At 55.3% G+C, this 20,882-nt stretch overlaps 1 protein-coding gene across 1 annotated transcript; it reads right to left on the bottom strand.

The window, feature by feature from the left end:
- Positions 1 to 3,944: 3,944 nt before the first annotated feature.
- Positions 3,945 to 18,101, bottom strand: LOC107075402 (ephrin-A1-like). The gene is made up of 5 exons (XM_069185097.1): positions 17,805 to 18,101; positions 6,041 to 6,336; positions 5,870 to 5,935; positions 5,364 to 5,426; positions 3,945 to 5,156 (listed from the first exon to the last, which is right to left on the bottom strand). Exons 1-5 carry the CDS (start codon positions 17,894 to 17,896, stop codon positions 5,038 to 5,040), a joined length of 636 nt encoding a protein of 211 aa, XP_069041198.1. The 5' UTR covers positions 17,897 to 18,101; the 3' UTR covers positions 3,945 to 5,037.
- Positions 18,102 to 20,882: the final 2,781 nt, after the last annotated feature.

The raw sequence follows: 20,882 nt of genomic DNA, 5'->3' as shown, positions 1-20,882 counted from the left end.
ACATGATCACAGCGCGGCGCTCCTGAGGACGTGATCACAGCACAGAGCTCCTGAGGACGTGATCACAGCGCGGCGCTCCTGAGGACGTGATCACAGCACAGAGCTCCTGAGGACGTGATCACAGCGTGGCGCTCCTGAGGACGTGATCACAGCACAGAGCTCCTGAGGACGTGATCACAGCACAGAGCTCCTGAGGACATGATCACAGCACAGAGCTTCTGAGGATATGATCACAGCACAGAGCTCCTGAGGACGTGATCACAGCGCAGCGCTCGTTAGCCAGGACACCAGCCCCAGTATCTGGCCAAGTGCAGTCCCACACGCCCCAGACGCCCTCAATGGGATTGTTCGGTCCAGGTGGCCCGAGCGTGTGGACCGAGAAAGAGGAGGAGAAGGAGAAAGGGAGAGAGACAGAGAGAGGGGAGGAGAGAGATCTAAAAACAGGCCACGTTAGCACCCGGGTGCAAAGAGGCTCTCTCCCATGCCCCTCCCCCACTTCTCCGCCTCCCCCCCCCCACTGAGAAAATCAAAGTCTTGGAGTCTCCCGCTGCCCCAGAGGAAACAACACTGGGACCAGCGCTCCCGCCCTGATCTGCTCCACGTCAGGCTCGGCAAACAGGAGGAAGCAGGCAGGGCAAATATTGACTCCTCTGCTCCCGAGGGAGAAACTTGGTGTTTTTAAGACACAGTGACTCCCCCTCAGCCAGCTGGGCCTGAAGTTCACTGCCCTGAGCCACACCGGCAGCAGCCAAAATCAGGACAGCCAAACTCCAACAGCACCAGACACACAACCCACAGCCAGCCTCAGGACAGCAGTACTACAACAGCACCAGACACACAACCCACAGCCAGCCTCAGGACAGCCGTGCACAACAGCACCAGACACACAACCCACAGCCAGCCTCAGGACAGCCGTGCACAACAGCACCAGACACACAACACACAGCCAGCCTCAGGACAGCAGTGCTACAACAGCACCAGACACACAACCCACAGCCAGCCTCAGGACAGCCGTGCTACAACAGCACCAGACACACAACCCACAGCCAGCCTCAGGACAGCAGTGCTACAACAGCACCAGACACACAACACACAGCCAGCCTCAGGCCAGCCGTGCTACAACAGCACCAGACACACAACACACAGCCAGCCTCAGGCCAGCCGTGCTACAACAGCACCAGACACACAACACACAGCCAGCCTCAGGACAGCCGTGCTACAACAGCACCAGACACACAACCCACAGCCAGCCTCAGGACAGCAGTGCTACAACAGCACCAGACACACAACCCACAGCCAGCCTCAGGCCAGCAGTGCTACAACATCACATATCAGAATGAGGCACAAGTGTGTGTCACAGAGACACAGCTACAGACCTGTATCTTCAGAAACTAGTTGTATCCAGTTTCTGTGGCCAGGCTGTGGTCACTGAGCCTGTCCTCTCTGGACAGCCAGGTCTGCCTGTGTCCACTTTCTGTGTCCAGGCTGTGATCACTGAGCCTGTCCTCTCTGGACAGCCAGGCCTGCCTGTGTCCAGTTTCTGTGGCCAGACTATGCTCACAGAGCCAAGTCTATCTGTGCTGTGTCTATGGCCAGGTCTTCACAAAGACAAACACGTGTCTGTGTGTGTCCTAACAATGTGTGGAGTACAAACTGTGTCCCCAGACAGAGACAGGAATACGAATGTGTGAGTACAAACCCATCTTCCTCCCCATTTGTTTCCTGTGTACAGCAAAACAATAGGAGCCGCTGTACACAGGAAGAGAGAAGGAGACACCAGGAGAGGAGCACAGAAGTCAGAGAGGCAAACAGGAAGGAGAGACAGAGGCACGGAAAGAGCTGACCAGGCTGAGAGACGGGAGAGAGAAACTGACTCTGACCAAGTACAGGCTCACTGGACACAGAAACTGGACACAGGAAGGCCTGGCTGTCCAGAGAGGACAGGCTCTGTGATCAAAGCCTGGACACAGAAACTGGACACAGGACAGTCTCAGTGACCAGCCTGGACAAAGAAACTGGACACAGGCAGACCTGGCTGTCCAGAGAGGACAGGCTCAGTGATCGCACCCTGGACAGAGAAACTGGACACAGGCAGACCTGGCTGTCCAGAGAGGACAGGCTCAGTGACCAGTCTGGCCACAGACACTGGACACAGACAGACCTGGCTGTCCAGAGAGGACAGGCTCAGTGACCAGTCTGGCCACAGACACTGGACACAGACAGACCTGGCTGTCCAGAGAGGACAGGCTCAGTGTCCAGTCTGGCCACAGACACTGGACACAGACAGACCTGGCTGTCCAGAGAGGACAGGCTCAGTGTCCAGTCTGGCCACAGACACTGGACACAGGCAGACCTGGCTGTCCAGAGGGAACAGGCTGTGCTCCCACTGCAAGCAGGAAGAGACAGAGAATCACTTTCTGCTGTACAGTGAGAAATAGTCTGGGATAGGGCTGGGCGATAGAACGAAAATGTACCGATACCGACGTGAAGAATCTCTCACCGACCTAATTTTGCGCATGTCGGTATGTTCGGTAAAAGCTCTCCCCGCCGTGTGCTTTCATGGGCGGTCCCCTTATAAAACTACAACACCCAGTGTGCTTTCATGAGCGGGCCCCTTATACGACTACAACACCCAGTGTGCATTCATGAGTGGGCCCCTTATACAACTACAACACCCAGTCGCCAAACCCAGTCACGTGCTTCCGCCTGGCCCCACCTTCCTCCTTCATTCGCACGAAGCAGCGAGCCGGGCTTGAGACAAGACGAGCGCTTCTGCCGAACCCCTGTCAGGCAGGGGCGGCTCAAGTACACATCAAGACGAGCTGGGATCTCAAGAAGATGCAGCGTCGATCGTCTGGTCTTATTTTTGTCTTCAGCAAACATCTGAACTTAGAGAAGTCCGATGTAAACCGTTTCTGCGCCCAGACGTAACACGAGTCGTGGATCACGTAGAGTGCCAGATGTTAAAATGCTCATTAAAAGTTATTCTGTTTGCGTTTCCATGAATTATGTCCTTAAATTATTTGTAAGACATTGAGATCAGATGAGGGTATATGCAGCTTTAATCGTTTCGCATATTTAAAACACGGATCTTTCAGCATACCATGTAATCCTGGAAGTTCAAGGGTTTCCAAAAAATCGTCGTTAATTTGTCGTTATCCAGGTAAGTGTGGGAAATTATCGCGATATCGGTTTGAGGTCACAGCGCCCAGCCCTACTCTGCGATTAGACAAACATTCTTCCCTAAAATAACAAGGCTAATCCCGGAATTCCCACTCCTGCTGGAATTAGAACAGCTTCCAATCCTGCTGGGAGAGGAAACTCACTAGAGCTGCAGCCCAGTGTGTGATCTAGTGGAGCAGTCAGCCTGTCTCTCGGTACGAGTAGTTCAGGTGGGGAGCTGCGTCAGCATGCGTAGGCTGCAAAGGAACAAGTAATAGGTTTATTCCATGCTGAAAAAAAGAAAAAAGAACAACGTTTTGGCCGTGGAGCCTTCTTCTGGTGTCACTCCAAGAAGGTTCCACGGCCGAAACGTTGTGTTCTCTTCTTTTTTTCCAGCATGGAATAAACCTATTACATCTCTCTCGGTACTGATCTGTTTCCTGTATGGACATGTACTGTTGTGATGCTTGTATCTGCATTGGCAACACTGAGATAATACTAACTGCTTACACTTATATAGCACTTTTCTGGACACTCCACTCAAAGCACTTCACAGGTCATGGGGATCCCCTCCACCCCCACCAGTGTGTGGCCCCACCTGGATGATGCACCAGTCCTCTCCCCACACAGCAACTCTCACTGGGGAGGAGAGCAGAGTGATGGAGCCAGTTCAGAGATGGCCAGGCCCAATAAAGCTCTTTGAATTGAATTTGAGAGGGAGGAGACACTGGGACACCAGGAGAGAGGCAGCCCGTCAGTCTGTGGCAAAACACCTGCACAGGTCCCATTGGTAGAAACATTTTATTCACTTTCGGAAGCAAGGTTTCAATGATCGGACGTTGGCTTTTATATACTCCTATGTACAATTCAGTTTTTACTTTACAGTCTTACATACACCTGTACAGAAACGGAAACAAAAGAGAAAAATCTTGAGAACAAAGCAGCCAGACCGCCCGTCTGGCCCGGGTGTGAGAGAACGGGCCGGGTCCTGCCAGGACCGCCAGAACCGCCGACTGGGAGACGATCAACTTTAAAATGGGAAAAACGGCAAAATGCACAGAACACCCACCCCCCCTGATCCACTGCTCTGTGTACGGCAATCAGCCAAACCCATTCCAGCACTTAATTGGCTCGTTAACGTCTCTCCGTCCCCAGCGCCTGCCCGCTCGTCAGTCACTTCATTGATCCGCGGGGCGATCGAGGTGCGAGGTCGTGTCGGAGCTCTGCAGCGGATTGGCCAGAGTCCCCTCCTGACCCCGCCCCCCACCACGCAGTCAGGCGAGTCGTGCGTCATGTCGGCGCTGGAGCAGCAGGGGGCGGCGCTGAGCACACTGTCCGCCTGTATCTGGGGGAAGGGGGTTGGTGGTGGAAGGTGCTACAGTGGGGAGACCAGCTCCCCGTCAGGATCGAGACTAACCCCCCCCCCCCTCAGTGAACAACAGCAGCAACGTCAACCCCACATCTCTACGGGCGCCACAGACACCTGCAGTTCAGACCCACAGACATGGAGCCACAGTTGTCTCTTTAGTGTCCTGTAGTTTTGGGGCGCAGCTTGCAGGCAGGTTGTCGAGTGTCAGCTGCAAGACACCTCGGAGTTAGAATTGGGGGTCCCCGCCAGTCCCACGTCTGTGCGCTGCACACTTCCTATGCTCCAGGCATTCACTAAGAAGCGTCACAGGCCTCAGTTCTTCAGTAAATTTGTTTTATATATAAAGTTTTTTTTTAAAAAAATGGCTCTTGCACTCTCCCCATTGAGAGTGATCTCTCCCCGGTGTCCAGCACCGGTCAGGCAAAAAGTGGGGGGGCAGCCAGCTACAGGCCTACCCGGGCCACCATATTTGTAGTCCACTTCAGTGTCTCTGGGACTTGTAGTCCTCACAGCAGGAACAGGCAGAGCCCGGGAAGCAGGGTGAGGAGGATTGAGAGGGAGGCCATCTTCATTGCCGTGTTTCCCACGCTCCTCTGAACGTCCGGCATGCGGACCACTGGGTCATCTGCAGGGAGAGGAGGACAGAGAGAGAGGTGACCAACATGCACGCCCACCTCGGATCTTCAGAACACAGGAAGGAAGCAGGCTTTATGGATTAGGTCAGGTGCTGCCTTTCTCAAGCAGGCTCAGGTCTGCCTCGGTCAGCAACCCCCCCACCACCCCCTTGAAAAAGATGGAAAAGGAGAGGGGCTCGGTAAGGACAGGGCTGTACCTGCGGGGAGCCGGGATACAGGGTTATGGGCACCCCCTTCCACCACGCGGGGCTGCTGGGAACCTGGAGAAAGAGGAGCAGAGATTAGACTGCTGTTAGGAGTCTAAAGTCTGACTGACAGCACTATAAAACCTGGAGTGGATCAGGCTGCTGTGCATTGGGAGTCTGACTGACGCCAGTGTAAAACCTGGAGTGGATCAGACTGCTGTGCACTGGGAGTCTGACTGACAGCACTGTAAAACCTGGAGTGGATCAGACTGCTGTGCACTGGGAGTCTGACTGACAGCACTGTAAAACCTGGAGTGGATCAGGCTGCAGTGCACTGGGAGTCTGACTGACGCCAGTGTAAAACCCGGATCCCGGATTGGATCACACTGCTGTGCATTTTCGAGCCTGACCTAACAGCGCCACTTTCCGAGTCACACGATCGTGCACAGCCGGGCCCCCGCAGCAGCTGCAGGGGCTCCTGCGCTCTGACTGGGGTCAGAAACGGGGGCGGGTCTTACCGTTGGGCCCCGTGACGTCGATCCTGAGCTTGAGGCAGGCCTCCCCGTGGTGGTGGACAGGCTTGGCTGCGGGCGAGAGAGAGACAGGCGCCAGGGTCAGCGAGTCGCCCAGGCGGACGAGGCGGCGGCGGCGGCGGCCCGGTCCCACCCGGCGGCCCTGGCCGTACTCACAGACGTAGTAGTAGCTCTCTCCCTGCCGGAACTCCTTGCCCAGCGTGAAGGGGGTGAACCTCTGGAACTTCTCGGAGAAGCGCTCCGGGCCGTGGGGCGCGAAGGGCCGGGTGCACTCCCAGCGCACCTGCTCCTGCGAGGCGGGCGCGCAGGCGGCGTAGTCCTCGCGCTCCACCATGTACAGCACGTAGCGCTCGGCCTCGTGCGAGGGCACCGCGCCGTGCTCGTAGTGCGGGCAGATGATGTCCAGGTAGTCGTTGAGCCGGACAGAGATGGCGTACTCGTCCCACAGGAACCTGGCGGGAGAGACGGGAGGGGGAGGGTGTCAGATGTGCCGCCGCGTCTCAATTCATTTGTAAGGAAGCAAAACGGCTGCAGTAAAACCTGGAGTGGATCAGGCTGCTGTGCACTGGGAGTCTGACTGACAGCTCTGTAAAACCTGGAGTGGATCAGACTGCTGTGCACTGGGAGTCTGACTGACACCAGTGTAACACCTGGAGTGGATCAGGCTGCTGTGCACTGGGAGTCTGGTTCACTTTTGTTGGGGTAAGAATAAACACAAAACAGAGCCTCTTCCCGTCTGCCAGCAGTGCAGCAGAGCTTGTAATCCAGTGTGCGGGGACACGGGTCTCTGGTTCTCCCACTTCAGTAAATGCGAACTGACAGACAAGAGAGCTTAAAACAATATTTGCTTTTCTGCCTCGGCTAGGGCCTGCCCTGGAGCCCCACAGCCCTGTCTAGCAGCAAAACCTGGAGCGGAGCAGAGAGAGGCAGCTGTGCAGGGCAGGTCCATGCCTGCCTGCCTGCTTGCTTGCGTGCTCTGGGAGGGAGAGAGAGAGAGAGAGGTGTTTGTGTAGGCTGTCCCGAACCCCTGTGCTCTCTTGCTCAGACAGCGACTGCGGCTCGTCTCCAGAGTGTTTTCTTAGGCGGCACGCGTGTGTTTTTAAGGTGTTAGGTTTCAGGTACCTAGCAATTTTCGTGGTGCCGACTGCTCTGTTCCCACCCCTCCTCCCCGTCTCTCTCACTCATCTCTTCTCCTCCTCCTGCACAATCCCTCGCTCCCCTCTGCCCGGTCAGCAGACAGGGCTGTCCGCCCGCCCTCTCGGTTTATGATGCTGTTTTAGTTCTGCCTCATTAGCTCATAGCGTGCTCCCCTTCTCCCTCTCGTTAGCCGTTGTCCAGGGACCCCTGATTTTGGGCAGAGACAGTCTGGCTCCACAGGCGCCCCCTCTCAGCCCCTCGGGGGGACACAGGTAACCCGATCTCCCCAGCCCCTCCTCCGCAGAGCGGGACACTTCTCAGACTGCTCCCTGCTCTGACCCCTGAACCCAAGTCAAAACTCCGAAACATTCCTCCCAGCTCCTTTCTGTGCCAAGAGCCCTGCTCGCCCCTGGCCGGCCGCCACACCACTAAGTGCGGTCCCGTGTCTGGGTCAGGTCAGAACCCCTGAACCCCACCCCTGCCAAGATCCGACACCGCAGACACCCCGGCACCACTGAACTGTCCCCCCCACACGCACACGTTGTATTCCCATACGGGACAGTTATTGGCGACAAAAACCTAAAACACACAATCCGACGTTCCCCAGCCCGTCCCGGAGACGGAGACTGGACAGGAGGCTGGCTGGACACCCAGACCAGACTCCTCCGACCCCCAGTCTGAGCCCCAGCAGAGCTGGCGAGAGAGACAGGCAGGGCAGGAGCATCCCCCCCGGAGGAACCCCAGCTGATTAGCAGGAACCCCCTGTCCCAGCACCGAACGCCAGAGCCGAGCCCCACCCACCGGAGCGCAGCGCCGTGGACAAAACAGCACAAGAGCCTTTAATCTCTCACTTGTCCCAGAGCTAATTAGACCCCATCCCACCCCAGAGGGCAGCAGGGCCGTTATCTCCCCGTCCCCCGTCTCTCCTTTTGTCCCAACAGGCTGCCATTTCAATGTGAATGTCAGATTGTCTCAGGGCACAAAGGGAGGTGACTGGGCTATAATTAAATTACTGATGAGCTGGACTGAGTGTCTTTACAGTGACTCTCCAGCTCTGATGATGATGAAGGAGTGTTCATGTGAAGATACAGAGGAGCTGGACTGAGTGTCTTTACAGTGACTCTCCAGCTCTGATGATGATGAAGGAGTGTTCATGTGAAGATACAGAGGAGCTGGACTGAGTGTCTCTACAGTGACTCTCCAGCTCTGATGATGATGAAGGAGTGTTCATGTGAAGATACAGAGGAGCTGGACTGAGTGTCTCTACAGTGACTCTCCAGCTCTGATGATGATGAAGGAGTGTTCATGTGAAGATACAGAGGAGCTGGACTGAGTGTCTGTTTAGTGACTCTCCAGCTCCGATGGGGATGAAGAGGGTGCTCTGCGACAGTCAGAGTGGGCAGGTGAGGGGTTAAATCAGCCGTAATGAAAGCAGACAGGAGATCTGAGGAGTGACCCCTGAGGTGGGGGGTAATTAGCCTGAACATCCTCCCCCTGGCTCTGGCTCCTTGCCCGCAGGGGTGGGCTGGTGCCGAAGGCAGCAGGGAATTTGAAATTCCTCAAATTACAGCCCACAGCTGGCCGGCTTCCACCTAACCTGCGCCGGACCCGACTCCCGGCAAAACCCCTGGATTTCTCAACACGGACCCGCAGACAGCACAGAGAGGCCCTGCCTCCCCCCGGGATCCGTGCTGGAATTCTGCATTCCGACAGCGATATCCCGGCACCGCCACCGCAGCCGCCCTGTACCGAAGTGTGGACTCTGCTCCGAGACTCCCAGCGCTCCCCTGCTCTCCCGCCCACTCCACACACTCCACTGTGACAAGCTCACAGACGCCATTTGCTCTCAGACTGGTGTCGGGAGTGCTGGCGTGAGCATTCGACACTCCATCTGCCCCGCAGAGACACAGAGAGACACAGAGAGACACAGAGAGACACAGAGAGACACAGAGAGACACAGAGAGACACAGAGAGACACAGAGAGACACAGAGAGACACAGAGAGACACAGAGAGACACAGAGAGACACAGAGAGGGAGGGAGGGAGACACAGAGGAGCAAGCAGAGAGACACAGAGAGGGAGGGAGACACAGAGGGCCAAGCAGAGAGAGACACATTTGTGTCCTTGTCCTGGGCTGATTTATTATTATGCCCAACAACAACAAAAACCACAATCTGAACCTCACACCCTCTCGATCCCAACACTGCCAGCGCCACCTCCACACGACCTTCACTCCCGGAGCCTCGTGCTTTTCCCAGTGCCTCCCCCAGCCCAGCGCCGGACAGCCCTGGAGCGGGCGGAGCCCACCCGACCCGACCCTCGGGCTCCTGGAGCCGGGGCAGCGGAGGAACCCCGTGTGAGCGGGGTTCTGATGGTATTCGGACCTGGGCTGGTTCTGGGGCTCCTTTCAGAGCTAGGCGGCAGTCCAGTCTGTGCTTTAACGGCCACCACTCGGACCCCTTCAGCGCTGTGAAGGCTGGGGTCAGACCTTTGTGTGGGATTGTGTGGGGACAGGTGCAGGATGAGTCCGGGCATGAGGCAGAACCCCAAAGCCCAAGTCTATCCTGGAAGCAGAGAGCAACTTGGGAACACACCCGGAACAGGACGTCACTCCGCCAAAGAGCACGCACACACTCTCACACACACACACACTCTCCACTTAACCAGCAGAGAAGCCACACAGACGCGGGACAGGACAATCGGAAGACACCACTCTGCTGACTCCAAGGATATCTCTGCTCCTGCTCTTGCTGCAGGGGTGACGTCTCCCTCCAGCGCTCGCACAGGGCTCATCCATCAGTCCCGGGACAGGAGCAGAGCGAGGGGGAGGGGTGCTGCGGGCTTCACTGACTGGGAGGAATGTGACACAGGGTCAGAGTGAGCAAACAGCACACTGCCCGGCACACTGCACCCCACTACACAGCACCCTACACCCCGCTACACAGCGCACTGCTACACTGCCCGGCACACTGCACCCAGCTACAGTGCCCTGGGCCCAGCTACACTGCACACTGCACCCCACTACAGTGCCCTGGGCCCAGCTACACTGCACACTGCACCCCACTACAGTGCCCTGGGCCCAGCTACACTGCACACTGCACCCCACTACAGTGCCCTGGGCCCAGCTACACTGCACACTGCACCCCACTACAGTGCCCTGGGCCCAGCTACACTGCACACTGCACCCAGCTACAGTGCCCTGGGCCCAGCTACACTGCACACTGCACCCCACTACAGTGCCCTGGGCCCAGCTACACTGCACACTGCACCCAGCTACAGTGCCCTGGGCCCAGCTACACAGCACACTGCCACAGTGCCCTAGGCCCAGCTACACAGCACACTGCTACAGTGCCCTGGGCCCAGCAAACCCCTTAACAGGAGCTGGCACTGCTCAGACACAGCAGCGCCCCACGCTCCACTGGGTCGTCCTGCACTAACGCGCCCTGAAAGGGGGATTAGCTCGCCAGCCAGGCGTTAACGAGAGGAGTTGAACCCCCCGCATGGCAGAGAGCCACAGGGTGGGGGAGGTCTGGGCCGTGTCACCCCGATTCCGGACTCCCAGCGCAGGGCGAGCGAACAAGAGCAACTACCGGCGCGGCTGACCAGCAGGGGGCAGTAGGGAGCAGCAGAAGTCTGAGCACCAGAGGCCGAGGCTGGGAAAGAAAGCACTGGGGGGTACAAAGAGAACCCCCCCAGCCCTCCTCGCCTGCGACAGTGGCTTCAGATCGTACCCACACCTCTCTGATCTTCTGCAGCGCCCCCCGAGAGGAAGCGTGCTGCCAGCCCTGGCGAGAGGGAGGAAGCCTGCACCGCCGATAAGAGAGCAGAGGAAGAGAGGGAGGGGGGGGGCGCGCGGGAGGGAGGCGTGGGAGACAGGACAGGCCGATTTCTGCTGGCGCGAACGGTGTGAAAATCAGACCCCTTTCACAAGAAACCAGCGTATTCCTAGAACAAGCGCTCCCCCACCTCCCACCACCACCACAGGCCTCTGTGGGAGCTTCTGCATCAGGCCCTGCACAGAGTCCACTCTGTGGGAACCAGTACCGGAGGTCACAGTGTGGCATTTCCCCACTGTCCTGAGTGCATGCGTCTCCCACAGTGGGCAGCGCGAGGGTACGGTCTGCGTGTGTGTGTGCGTCTCCCACAGTGGGCAGCGCGAGGGTACGGTCTGCGTGTGTGTGTGCGTCTCCCACAGCGGGCAGCGCGAGGGTACGGTCTGCCTGTGTGCGTCTCCCACAGCGGGCAGCGCGAGGGTACGGTCTGCCTGTGTGCGTCTCCCACAGCGGGCAGCGCGAGGGTACGGTCTGCCTGTGTGCGTCTCCCACAGCGGGCAGCGCGAGGGTACGGTCTGCCTGTGTGCGTCTCCCACAGCGGGCAGCGCGAGGGTACGGTCTGCCTGTGTGCGTCTCCCACAGCGGGCAGCGCGAGGGTACTGTCTGCCTGTGTGCGTCTCCCACAGTGGGCAGCGCGAGGGTACGGTCTGCCTGTGTGCGTCTCCCACAGTGGGCAGCGCGAGGGTACGGTCTGCCTGTGTGCGTCTCCCACAGTGGGCAGCGCGAGGGCACGGTCTGTGTGTGTGTGTGCGTCTCTCACAGTGGGCAGCGCGAGGGTACGGTCTGCCTGTGTGCGTCTCCCACAGTGGGCAGCGCGAGGGTACGGTCTGCCTGTGTGCGTCTCCCACAGCGGGCAGCGCGAGGGTACGGTCTGCCTGTGTGCGTCTCCCACAGCGGGCAGCGCGAGGGTACGGTCTGCGTGTGTGCGTCTCCCACAGTGGGCAGCGCGAGGGCATGGTCTGCGTGTGTGCGTCTCCCACAGTGGGCAGTGTGAGGGCACGGTCTGTGTGTGTGTGTGTGCGCGTCTCCCACAGTGGGCAGTGTGAGGGCACGGTCTGTGTGTGTGTGTGCGTCTCCCACAGTGGGCAGTGTGAGGGCACAGTCTGTGTGTGTTTGCGCGCGCGTCTCCCACAGTGTTTGCGCCTGACCCAGACGGACACCAGATAAACACCCCCCGCCCCCCTCCGATCCTGATCTGGGAAACAACAGGGTGTCGCGGAGGACAATGCAGAATGAGTGCTGTTCACACGCACTGCTAAGCACACACTCGCATTCTCACGCTCACACACTCGGTTACACTCTTCCCTGGATTATTTACTCCAATCTCGGAGCTAATTACCATTTAGGACATCCTGGGAACAAGAGGGGAACCTGATGTGACCTTACAGGACAGCATGTGTGGCTGCTGCTAACAGCCGTGACCTTTCACCCCTTCAGGACAGCGGTAGAGTGTTGGTTCAGCAACTATTAGCTCCTATTGCTGCTACAACTGCTCCTGTAGCCAATACTGCATATACTGCTCTAATACTGTACTGCTGTAGCTCTTACTACTGCTATCACTGGAGCTAATACTAACAATATTACTACTGCTGTTACTGCTCTAATACTGTACTGCTGTAGCTCTTACTACTGCTATCACTGGAGCTAATACTAACAATATTACTACTGCTGTTACTGCTCTAATACTGTACTGCTGTAGCTCTTACTACTGCTGTCACTGGAGCTAATACTAACAATATTACTACTGCTGTTACTGCTCTAATACTGTACTGCTGTAGCTCTTACTACTGCTATCACTGGAGCTAATACTAACAATATTACTACTGCTGTTACTGCTCTAATACTGTACTGCTGTAGCTCTTACTACTGCTATCACTGGAGCTAATACTAACAATATTACTACTGCTGTTACTGCTCTAATACTGTACTGCTGTAGCTCTTACTACTGCTGTCACTGGAGCTAATACTAACAATATTACTACTGCTGTTACTGCTCTAATACTGTACTGCTGTAGCTCTTACTACTGCTGTCACTGGAGCTAATACTAACAATATTACTACTGCTGTTACTGCTCTAATACTGGAGCAACTGGAGCTGTTACTGCTCTATTACTGGAACGTATCAACTGCTAGGCGCAGCAGCTAACATGCTGCTGTTAGCCGCAGGCTGGAAAACCTGGCTCTCTCCCGTGTTAGAAAGTGGGGAAAACCCTCCCGCAGCCCACTTCCGACCGGGATTTCCAGCCCAATGAACAGTCCCCCAGATCGACTCCATCTCGGACCCTAGACCAGAACGCTGGCCGGGACAGCGCCGGCTTGCTCCGACCAGACCCGCAGCTCCGTGTTCCGGGGGGAGGGAGTGTGCAGTTTGAACAGCACGGAGCCAGAGAGTGGGAGGCGCGGAGCTGGGATTCCACAGCAATCTGCTCTCTGCCCTTGGGGCGTGGAAAGGTGTGGAGACTGTGGCAAGATGAGCTGTTTTTCCCAGGAGTACGTGTTCAAGATAGACGCTCCACTCTTCCAGATCTCACCCCCTCTCCCCTCTGCATCAGTGAAGCTCGTTTCACCTTAACTGGTCCACCCCTGATCTGTGTGCCTCCTGTACAGTGTGTCCCCCAGTGGGGCTGTGCTTCAGTGGGGCTGCTGTGTGTCCCCCAGCGGGGCTCTCCTTCAGTGGGGCTGCTGTGGGTCCCCCAGTGGGGCTGTGCTTCAGTGGGGCTGGTCTGTGTCCCCTTGTGGGGCTGTGCTTCAGTGGGGCTGGTCTGTGTCCCCTTGTGGGGCTGTGCTTCAGTGGGGCCGCTGTGGGTCCCCCAGTGGGGCTGTGCTTCAGTGGGGCCGCTGTGGGTCCCCCAGTGGGGCTGTGCTTCAGTGGGGCCGCTGTGGGTCCCCCAGCGGGGCTGTGCTTCAGTGGGGCCGCTGTGTGTGCTTCAGTGGGGCTGCTGATGAAAGGCACTAGATATCAAGTGGAGGTCAATGCTCTGGGCATGTGCGTGAGCGAGAGTGTCCCAGCTGATCCACACACACAGCTGCAAAGAGCGCCAGTGAAAAACACTTCCTGTCCTGCTGAGCAAGATCCCAGCACCTGCGGAGCCATGAAGAGCACCGCAGTGTCTGCTCACTTCCTGGCAGCGCTGCGCGGAGGACAGAGCGGGGAGGGAGTGGGGCAGGGCGTGGGGCTCCCTGTCCCTGCTTGCACAGCCTGGGAAAAACACTGCTTCTCCAGACCAGCTGGAGCTCCAGTCAGTGTGTCTGTGTTAACCCCTCTCTCTCAGTGCAGTGTTCATGTACTGGAGTGTCCAGTCAGTGTGTCAGTATGAACCCCTCTCTCTCAGTGCAGTGTTAATGTACTGGAGTGTCCAGTCAGTGTGTCTGTATGAACCCCTCTCTCTCAGTGCAGTGTTAATGTACTGGAGTGTCCAGTCAGTCAGTGTGTCTGTATGAACCCCTCTCTCTCAGTGCAGTGTTAATGTACTGGAGTGTCCAGTCAGTCAGTGTGTCTGTATGAACCCCTCTCTCTCAGTGCAGTGTTAATGTACTGGAGTGTCCAGTCGGTCAGTCAGTGTTAATGTAGCGGAGTGTCCAGTCGGTCAGTCAGTGTTAATGTCCTGTCCTACTGCAGGCCCAGGTTCATGACGGTCTGTACCAGGCAGGGAGAAATTCCACTGAAGAGAACAGGCAGGAGGAGGATTTTTAATTGTTACTGCTGCTCTCAGCACAGTTCCAGCGCCTCGACCTGCTCGCCCCGCGGAGCGCAGAGCTGAGCACGGGGAGGCCAGATGGAGCCGGCGGAGAGCAGCGATGAGCACCGGACGCGGGGTTGCAGAGTGCAGAGAGGAAACGTGGGGAGAGACTGCATGACTCACACCTGTATCACAGAGCACGTCGGCACACCACACCCTGCACAGCACAGCTCAGTCTCCTTCCCAGAAACACCACCTGGGGGCCATTACTACTACACCGCCTGGTCACGCTCCCACTGGGCTGTACCGCACTGTACTGTACTGTGCTTTTACCCTGATCTCACTGGGCTGTACTGCACTGGACTGTGCTTTTACCCCCATCTCACTGGGCTGTACTGCCCTGGACTGTACTCTTACCCTGATCTCACTGGGCTGTACTGCACTGGACTGTGCTTTTACCCTGATCTCACTGGGCTGTACTGCCCTGGACTGTGCTTTTACCCTGATCTCACTGGGCTGTACTGCCCTGGACTGTGCTTTTACCCAGATCTCACTGGGCTGTACTGCCCTGGACTGTGCTTTTACCCAGATCTCACTGGGCTTTAGTGCACTGGACTGTGCTTTTACCCTGATCTCACTGGGCTTTAGTGCACCGGACTGTGCTTTTACCCTGATCTCACTGGGCTTTAGTGCACTGGACTGTGCTTTTACCCTGATCTCACTGGGCTTTAGTGCACTGCACTGTGCTTTTACCCTGATCTCACTGGGCTGTACTGCACTGGACTGTGCTTTTACCCTGATCTCACTGGGCTTTAGTGCACTGTATTGTGCTTTTACCCAGATCTCACTGGGCTTCACTGCACTGTACTGTGCTTTTACCCAGATCTCACTGGGCTTTAGTGCACTGTATTGTGCTTTTACCCAGATCTCACTGGGCTTCACTGCACTGTACTGTGCTTTTACCCAGATCTCACTGGGCTTTAGTGCACTGGACTGTGCTTTTACCCTGATCTCACTGGGCTTTAGTGCACTGGACTGTGCTTTTACCCTGATCTCACTGGGCTTTAGTGCACTGGACTGTGCTTTTACCCTGATCTCACTGGGCTTTAGTGCACTGCACTGTGCTTTTACCCTGATCTCACTGGGCTGTACTGCACTGGACTGTGCTTTTACCCAGATCTCACTGGGCTTTAGTGCACTGTATTGTGCTTTTACCCAGATCTCACTGGGCTTTAGTGCACTGGACTGTGCTTTTACCCTGATCTCACTGGGCTTTAGTGCACTGTACTGTGCTTTTACCCAGATCTCACTGGGCTGTACTGCCCTGGACTGTGCTTTTACCCTGATCTCACTGGGCTGTACTGCCCTGTATGGTGCTTTTACCCTGATCTCACTGGGCTTTAGTGCACTGTATAGTGCTTTTACCCAGATCTCACTGGGCTTTAGTGCACTGTACTGTGCTTTTACCCTGATCTCACTGGGCTTTAGTGCACTGTACTGTGCTTTTACCCTGATCTCACTGGGCTTTAGTGCACTGTACTGTGCTTTTACCCTGATCTCACTGGGCTTTAGTGCACTGGACTGTGCTTTTACCCAGATCTCACTAACCAGGACCTGATGACACAGATCCACAGTTTTCAGGGAGAGACAGAAAGCAGGCAGATGTGTATCTCGTGTCTGGGAGTCTGCATGTAAAAAAACACAAATTGTAATCCAATCAATTAGGCTGAGCATAATTAAATCAATGAGGAAGAGAGGCGCGAGGCGGGAGCAGGGACCACATCACTGATCCACTCACAGAGCACTGCTCGACCCCAGAACGCGCAGAGCCCCTTCATACAAAGAATACCCAGAACCGCCGACAGACCCTAATCCTCCAGCAGACGGAGGGCTGCTATTTTTGAAGTGCTTTCAGATAATCCCCAAGTGACAGAGCAAGGAGGGAGCTGGGGGGGGCAGTCTGCCCCCCCCCACACACACTATTTGGAGGTGGAATGTTATCTCCCCATCTCTGATCTCTTCAGGCACTGACATCTGACCTGGGACGTTGGTGTTGTCTAAGGGAGAAACCTGAAGATCTGTTTGGGTTTGAAGGAGGAGAACTGGCTCCCAGGAGAGTGGTCCACTCCAGGATTTACAGTGCTGTCTGGGAGCCTGAATGACAGCTCTGGAAAACCAGGACTGCTGTGCACTGTGAGTCTGAATGACAGCACTGGATCAGACTGCTGTGCACTGGGAGTCTGATAGTATTATAAAACCTGGAGCGGATTACACTGCTATGCACTGGGAGTCTGACTGATAGACCTGTAAAATCTGGAGCGGATCAGAGATCTCTCCCTCAGTCTTGTCAGGTAGTTGCTCAATCCCAGCCGAGGAGGAAAGGTGCCGCGCACACTCCTGGCGGCTCTGTCTCAGAAGTACAGGAATAGGAGCTGTTTTCCGCCTCAAGTCTACGTGATTCCGGGTTATGCAAGAACTATCTTATCTTTCAATAACTACCTGGTAAAAAAAATCACAACTCCTTCTGCTTTCACCCGTGCCTCAGCCACTGATAGAAGTCAATAAACTATCGCGACTCGCACTGAAATATCGAGACTCGATAGCCTCCCGGGAACACGTCAGTACGTGTCGAAACCGCTTTTCATTCCCTGCCAAACCAAATCCCAGCTTGCACAATCACACCCTCGAGAGGGGGGAAAAATAAACACGCTCCCCGCCGAACGGCGCAACAAAGAGGCGAAAGAGTGGTCTCTCGGCAGACCAGGAGGGAAGGACAGCGTCCGTTCACGGGGATCAGCGCACAACAACAACAACAACAACTTGCGCGGACCAACACACACACACTCGGACTGCTGCAGTCGGGGGAGACCAGCTGTAGCTCCGCAGTTTCCCGAAGAAGTATCACAGGGGAAAGTCAGCAGCCTCCCCTTAGACACACACCTCCGAGCAGCGCGTTGTCGATCCTGGCCAGTGAGCGGTCAGAGAGAGCACACGCACACGCACAACGTGCACAAACAAGTCAGGACGCCCCGAAACTTCGCACGCCGCAGAACCCCCCGGCCCGGTCCGCTCAGCCCAACCCAGGCCGTGCCGGGAGGTTCCGTCTCCTGGACAGAACCCGTCCGAAAGGCACCGAGCCTTTTAAAAAAAAAACTGTGCACGCCAGCCACACGGCACGGTCAGCAAATCACAGCCTTTAACAAAACACGCACGCACATACACAAACACACAAACCGCCGCACTACGGCGCTGCAAGAGAGGGGAGCTCACCTGGTGTTGCTGCTGTTCCAGTAGACGCTGTGCCTCTCTGCCGATGCCACCCATGAGCCCAGAGCCAGGCAGGCGAGCCACAGTACATCCATATCGCTCGCTGTCCCGGAACCAACGAGTACGACCAAAGACCGCGGGCCACTACCTGTCGTGAGGCCGCACCTTAGGAAGTACTGGCGATTGAAAGTAGAAGAAAGTATTTGGGGGGTGGAATAGACTTCCTTAAGCTGGAGCTGTTTGCTTGCGGAGATAAGAAATATCGATCCACGGACGAACCACCTCAACCGCTTCGCTGATCACTAGGGATGAGAAAACTTCGGCTCTGGTTTTGTTCAAACACCAGCCACCTGTCCCCCGCCCCCCTCTGTTCGACAGCCAATCGCACGTCTGGAGCTTAGTAGACCCCGCCCACACGTAGCCCTTCGTTTGTGCTCCGCCCATCCACGCATCCCTGGCCAATCAAGAGCCGTGTTTGCGCCCCAAAGACCCCTCCCTAGACGCTAGGAGCTCTGGCCCCGAAACACTCCCTGTTATTCCGGACTCACAATAACAATAATGAGTAACATCGATCGGTGAAGTCATCTCCCGTAAAGACAAATGAGTTACGTATTAAAAACAACAGATACACTCTTCCCTTTATCTGTGGCTGCGCCAAAAATTGAAGATCTGGCGATTATTTATCAAAGATTTGAATAAAGTCCGGACTCAGAGCAAACAGTGGAGCATTGATTTATTGTCAGTGTCTGCGTGTGCAAGTGAACGGATAAGACTGGGAGAGAGAGGGATAGGAGACAGGAGAGAGGGAAGTGGAAATAGAGAGGGATAGGAGACAGGAGAAAGAGAATAGAAAGGCATAGGAGACAGGAGAGAGAATAAAGACAGGAGGGAGAGAATAGAGGGAGAGGAGAGAAGGAGTAGAGAGTGATAGGAGACAGAGAATAGAGACAGGAGAGAGGGAGTAGAGAGGGATAGGAGACAGGAGAGAGAATAGAGGGACAGGAGAGAGGGAACAGGGGTTAAGGAGAAGGGAGACTCATGGACTGCTGACTTTCAACTTGCTGAAATGCTTCTATCAGCTAATTTGTTGGCTCCATTTTCTGCACGAGTACGTGCACCTTTATTAATATCGTCGTCAGGGCCTGTTACACCTGAACGCACTGCGAGTCACATGTCATGAACTGCAGCGTGCTGCTGTTGTTATTGATCAACACTGTGGTGGGACGGACAGGCAGTCTCTGTGGTCGGAGACAGATTCCTACAGTGCACGCACTCTCTCCACACCCTGTGGGCTGAGGAGCAAGAGGACCTGGGTCTCACGTGAGAGTGTGTGATAGCTCAGTGCACCTCCTCTCTCTCCCTGATCAGAACACCTCCTCTCTCCTCTCCCTGATCAGAACACCTCCTCTCTCCTCTCCCTGATCAGAACACCTCCTCTCTCCTCTTCTCTCCCAGAGCATAGTACCTCCTCTCTCTCTCTGATCAGAACACCTCCTCTCTCCTCTCCCTGATCAGAACACCTCCTCTCTCCTCTCCCTGATCAGAACACCTCCTCTCTCCTCTTCTCTCTCAGAGCATAGTACCTCCTCTCTCCTCTCCCTGATCAGAACACCTCCTCTCTCCTCTTCTCTCCCAGAGCATAGTACCTCCTCTCTCCTCTCCCTGATCAGAACACCTCCTCTCTCCTCTTCTCTCCCAGAGCATAGTACCTCCTCTCTCCTCTCCCTGATCAGAACACCTCCTCTCTCCTCTTCTCTCTCAGATCATAGTACCTCCTCTCTCCTCTCCCTGATCAGAAGACCTCCTCTCTCCTCTCCCCGACCAGGGCTCATCATTTATCATTATCATTATTATTATGATGATGATGATTATTATTATTACTATTATGGAGAGGCTGCAGCTCTGTTCATTTTCTTACATCAGGAGGATTGGGTGCAGTTCTGACCCTGGCAGGTGTTGGAATTCTGGGATTAGATGTGTTATTTTGGGGAAGAATGTTTGTATAATCCCAGAGTATTTCTCACACTGCATCAGGAAGTACATCTCTGTCTCTGTTCCTAGCTCTTCATCCGTCTCTCTCTCTGTTCTCTTATGGCTCCAGCAGTAGAACTTCTCTCTCTCTGTCTCTGTCTTCGAGGGTCTTGTGTGGGATATCCAGGGGCTGTCTGTGTGTGGGGGGCTGGAAGGGAGGGGTTGGGTATCTTTGCTTCCAGGTGTTTTGGGTAAGGAGATCCAAACACAGAGCTCATCTTCTGATCTCACTCACCACAACTCCACCTCTCTCTCCCCTCTGAATTTATTCCCTTCCTCTCTCTACTTAGTACAGCTGCATAGACACTCAGTCCAGCTCCTCTGTATCTTCACATGAACACTCCTTCATCATCATCAGAGCTGGAGAGTCACTGTACAGACACTCAGTCCAGCTCCTCTGTATCTTCACATGAACACTCCTTCATCATCATCAGAGCTGGAGAGTCACTGTACAGACACTCAGTCCAGCTCCTCTGTATCTTCACATGAACACTCCTTCATCATCATCAGAGCTGTAGAGTCACTGTACAGACACTCAGTCCAGCTCCTCTGTATCTTCACATGAACACTCCTTCATCATCATCAGAGCTGTAGAGTCACTGTAGAGACACTCAGTCCAGCTCCTCTGTATCTTCACATGAACACTCCTTCATCATCATCAGAGCTGGAGAGTCACTGTACAGACACTCAGTCCAGCTCCTCTGTATCTTCACATGAACACTCCTTCATCATCATCAGAGCTGGAGAGTCACTGTACAGACACTCAGTCCAGCTCCTCTGTATCTTCACATGAACACTCCTTCATCATCATCAGAGCTGGAGAGGAACTGTAAAGACACTCAGTCCAGCTCCTCTGTATCTTCACATTAACACTCCATCATTAACACAGCTCATCTGTAAATTCACATTAACACTCCATCATCATCTTCATCAGATCTGCAGAGAAACTCAAACTAAGCTCTTTAATTCCTGCACTGCACACACTGTGTAATTAAACTGACTGACTACAGATCAGATCTTAACACCTGTTGCACAAATAGCAGCTGCCCG

The sequence above is a fragment of the Lepisosteus oculatus genome, chromosome 27 (assembly GCF_040954835.1).
Source record: "Lepisosteus oculatus isolate fLepOcu1 chromosome 27, fLepOcu1.hap2, whole genome shotgun sequence".
Taxonomy (NCBI): Eukaryota; Metazoa; Chordata; class Actinopteri; order Semionotiformes; family Lepisosteidae; genus Lepisosteus; species Lepisosteus oculatus.
This window is presented reverse-complemented; position numbering and strand designations above follow the sequence as displayed.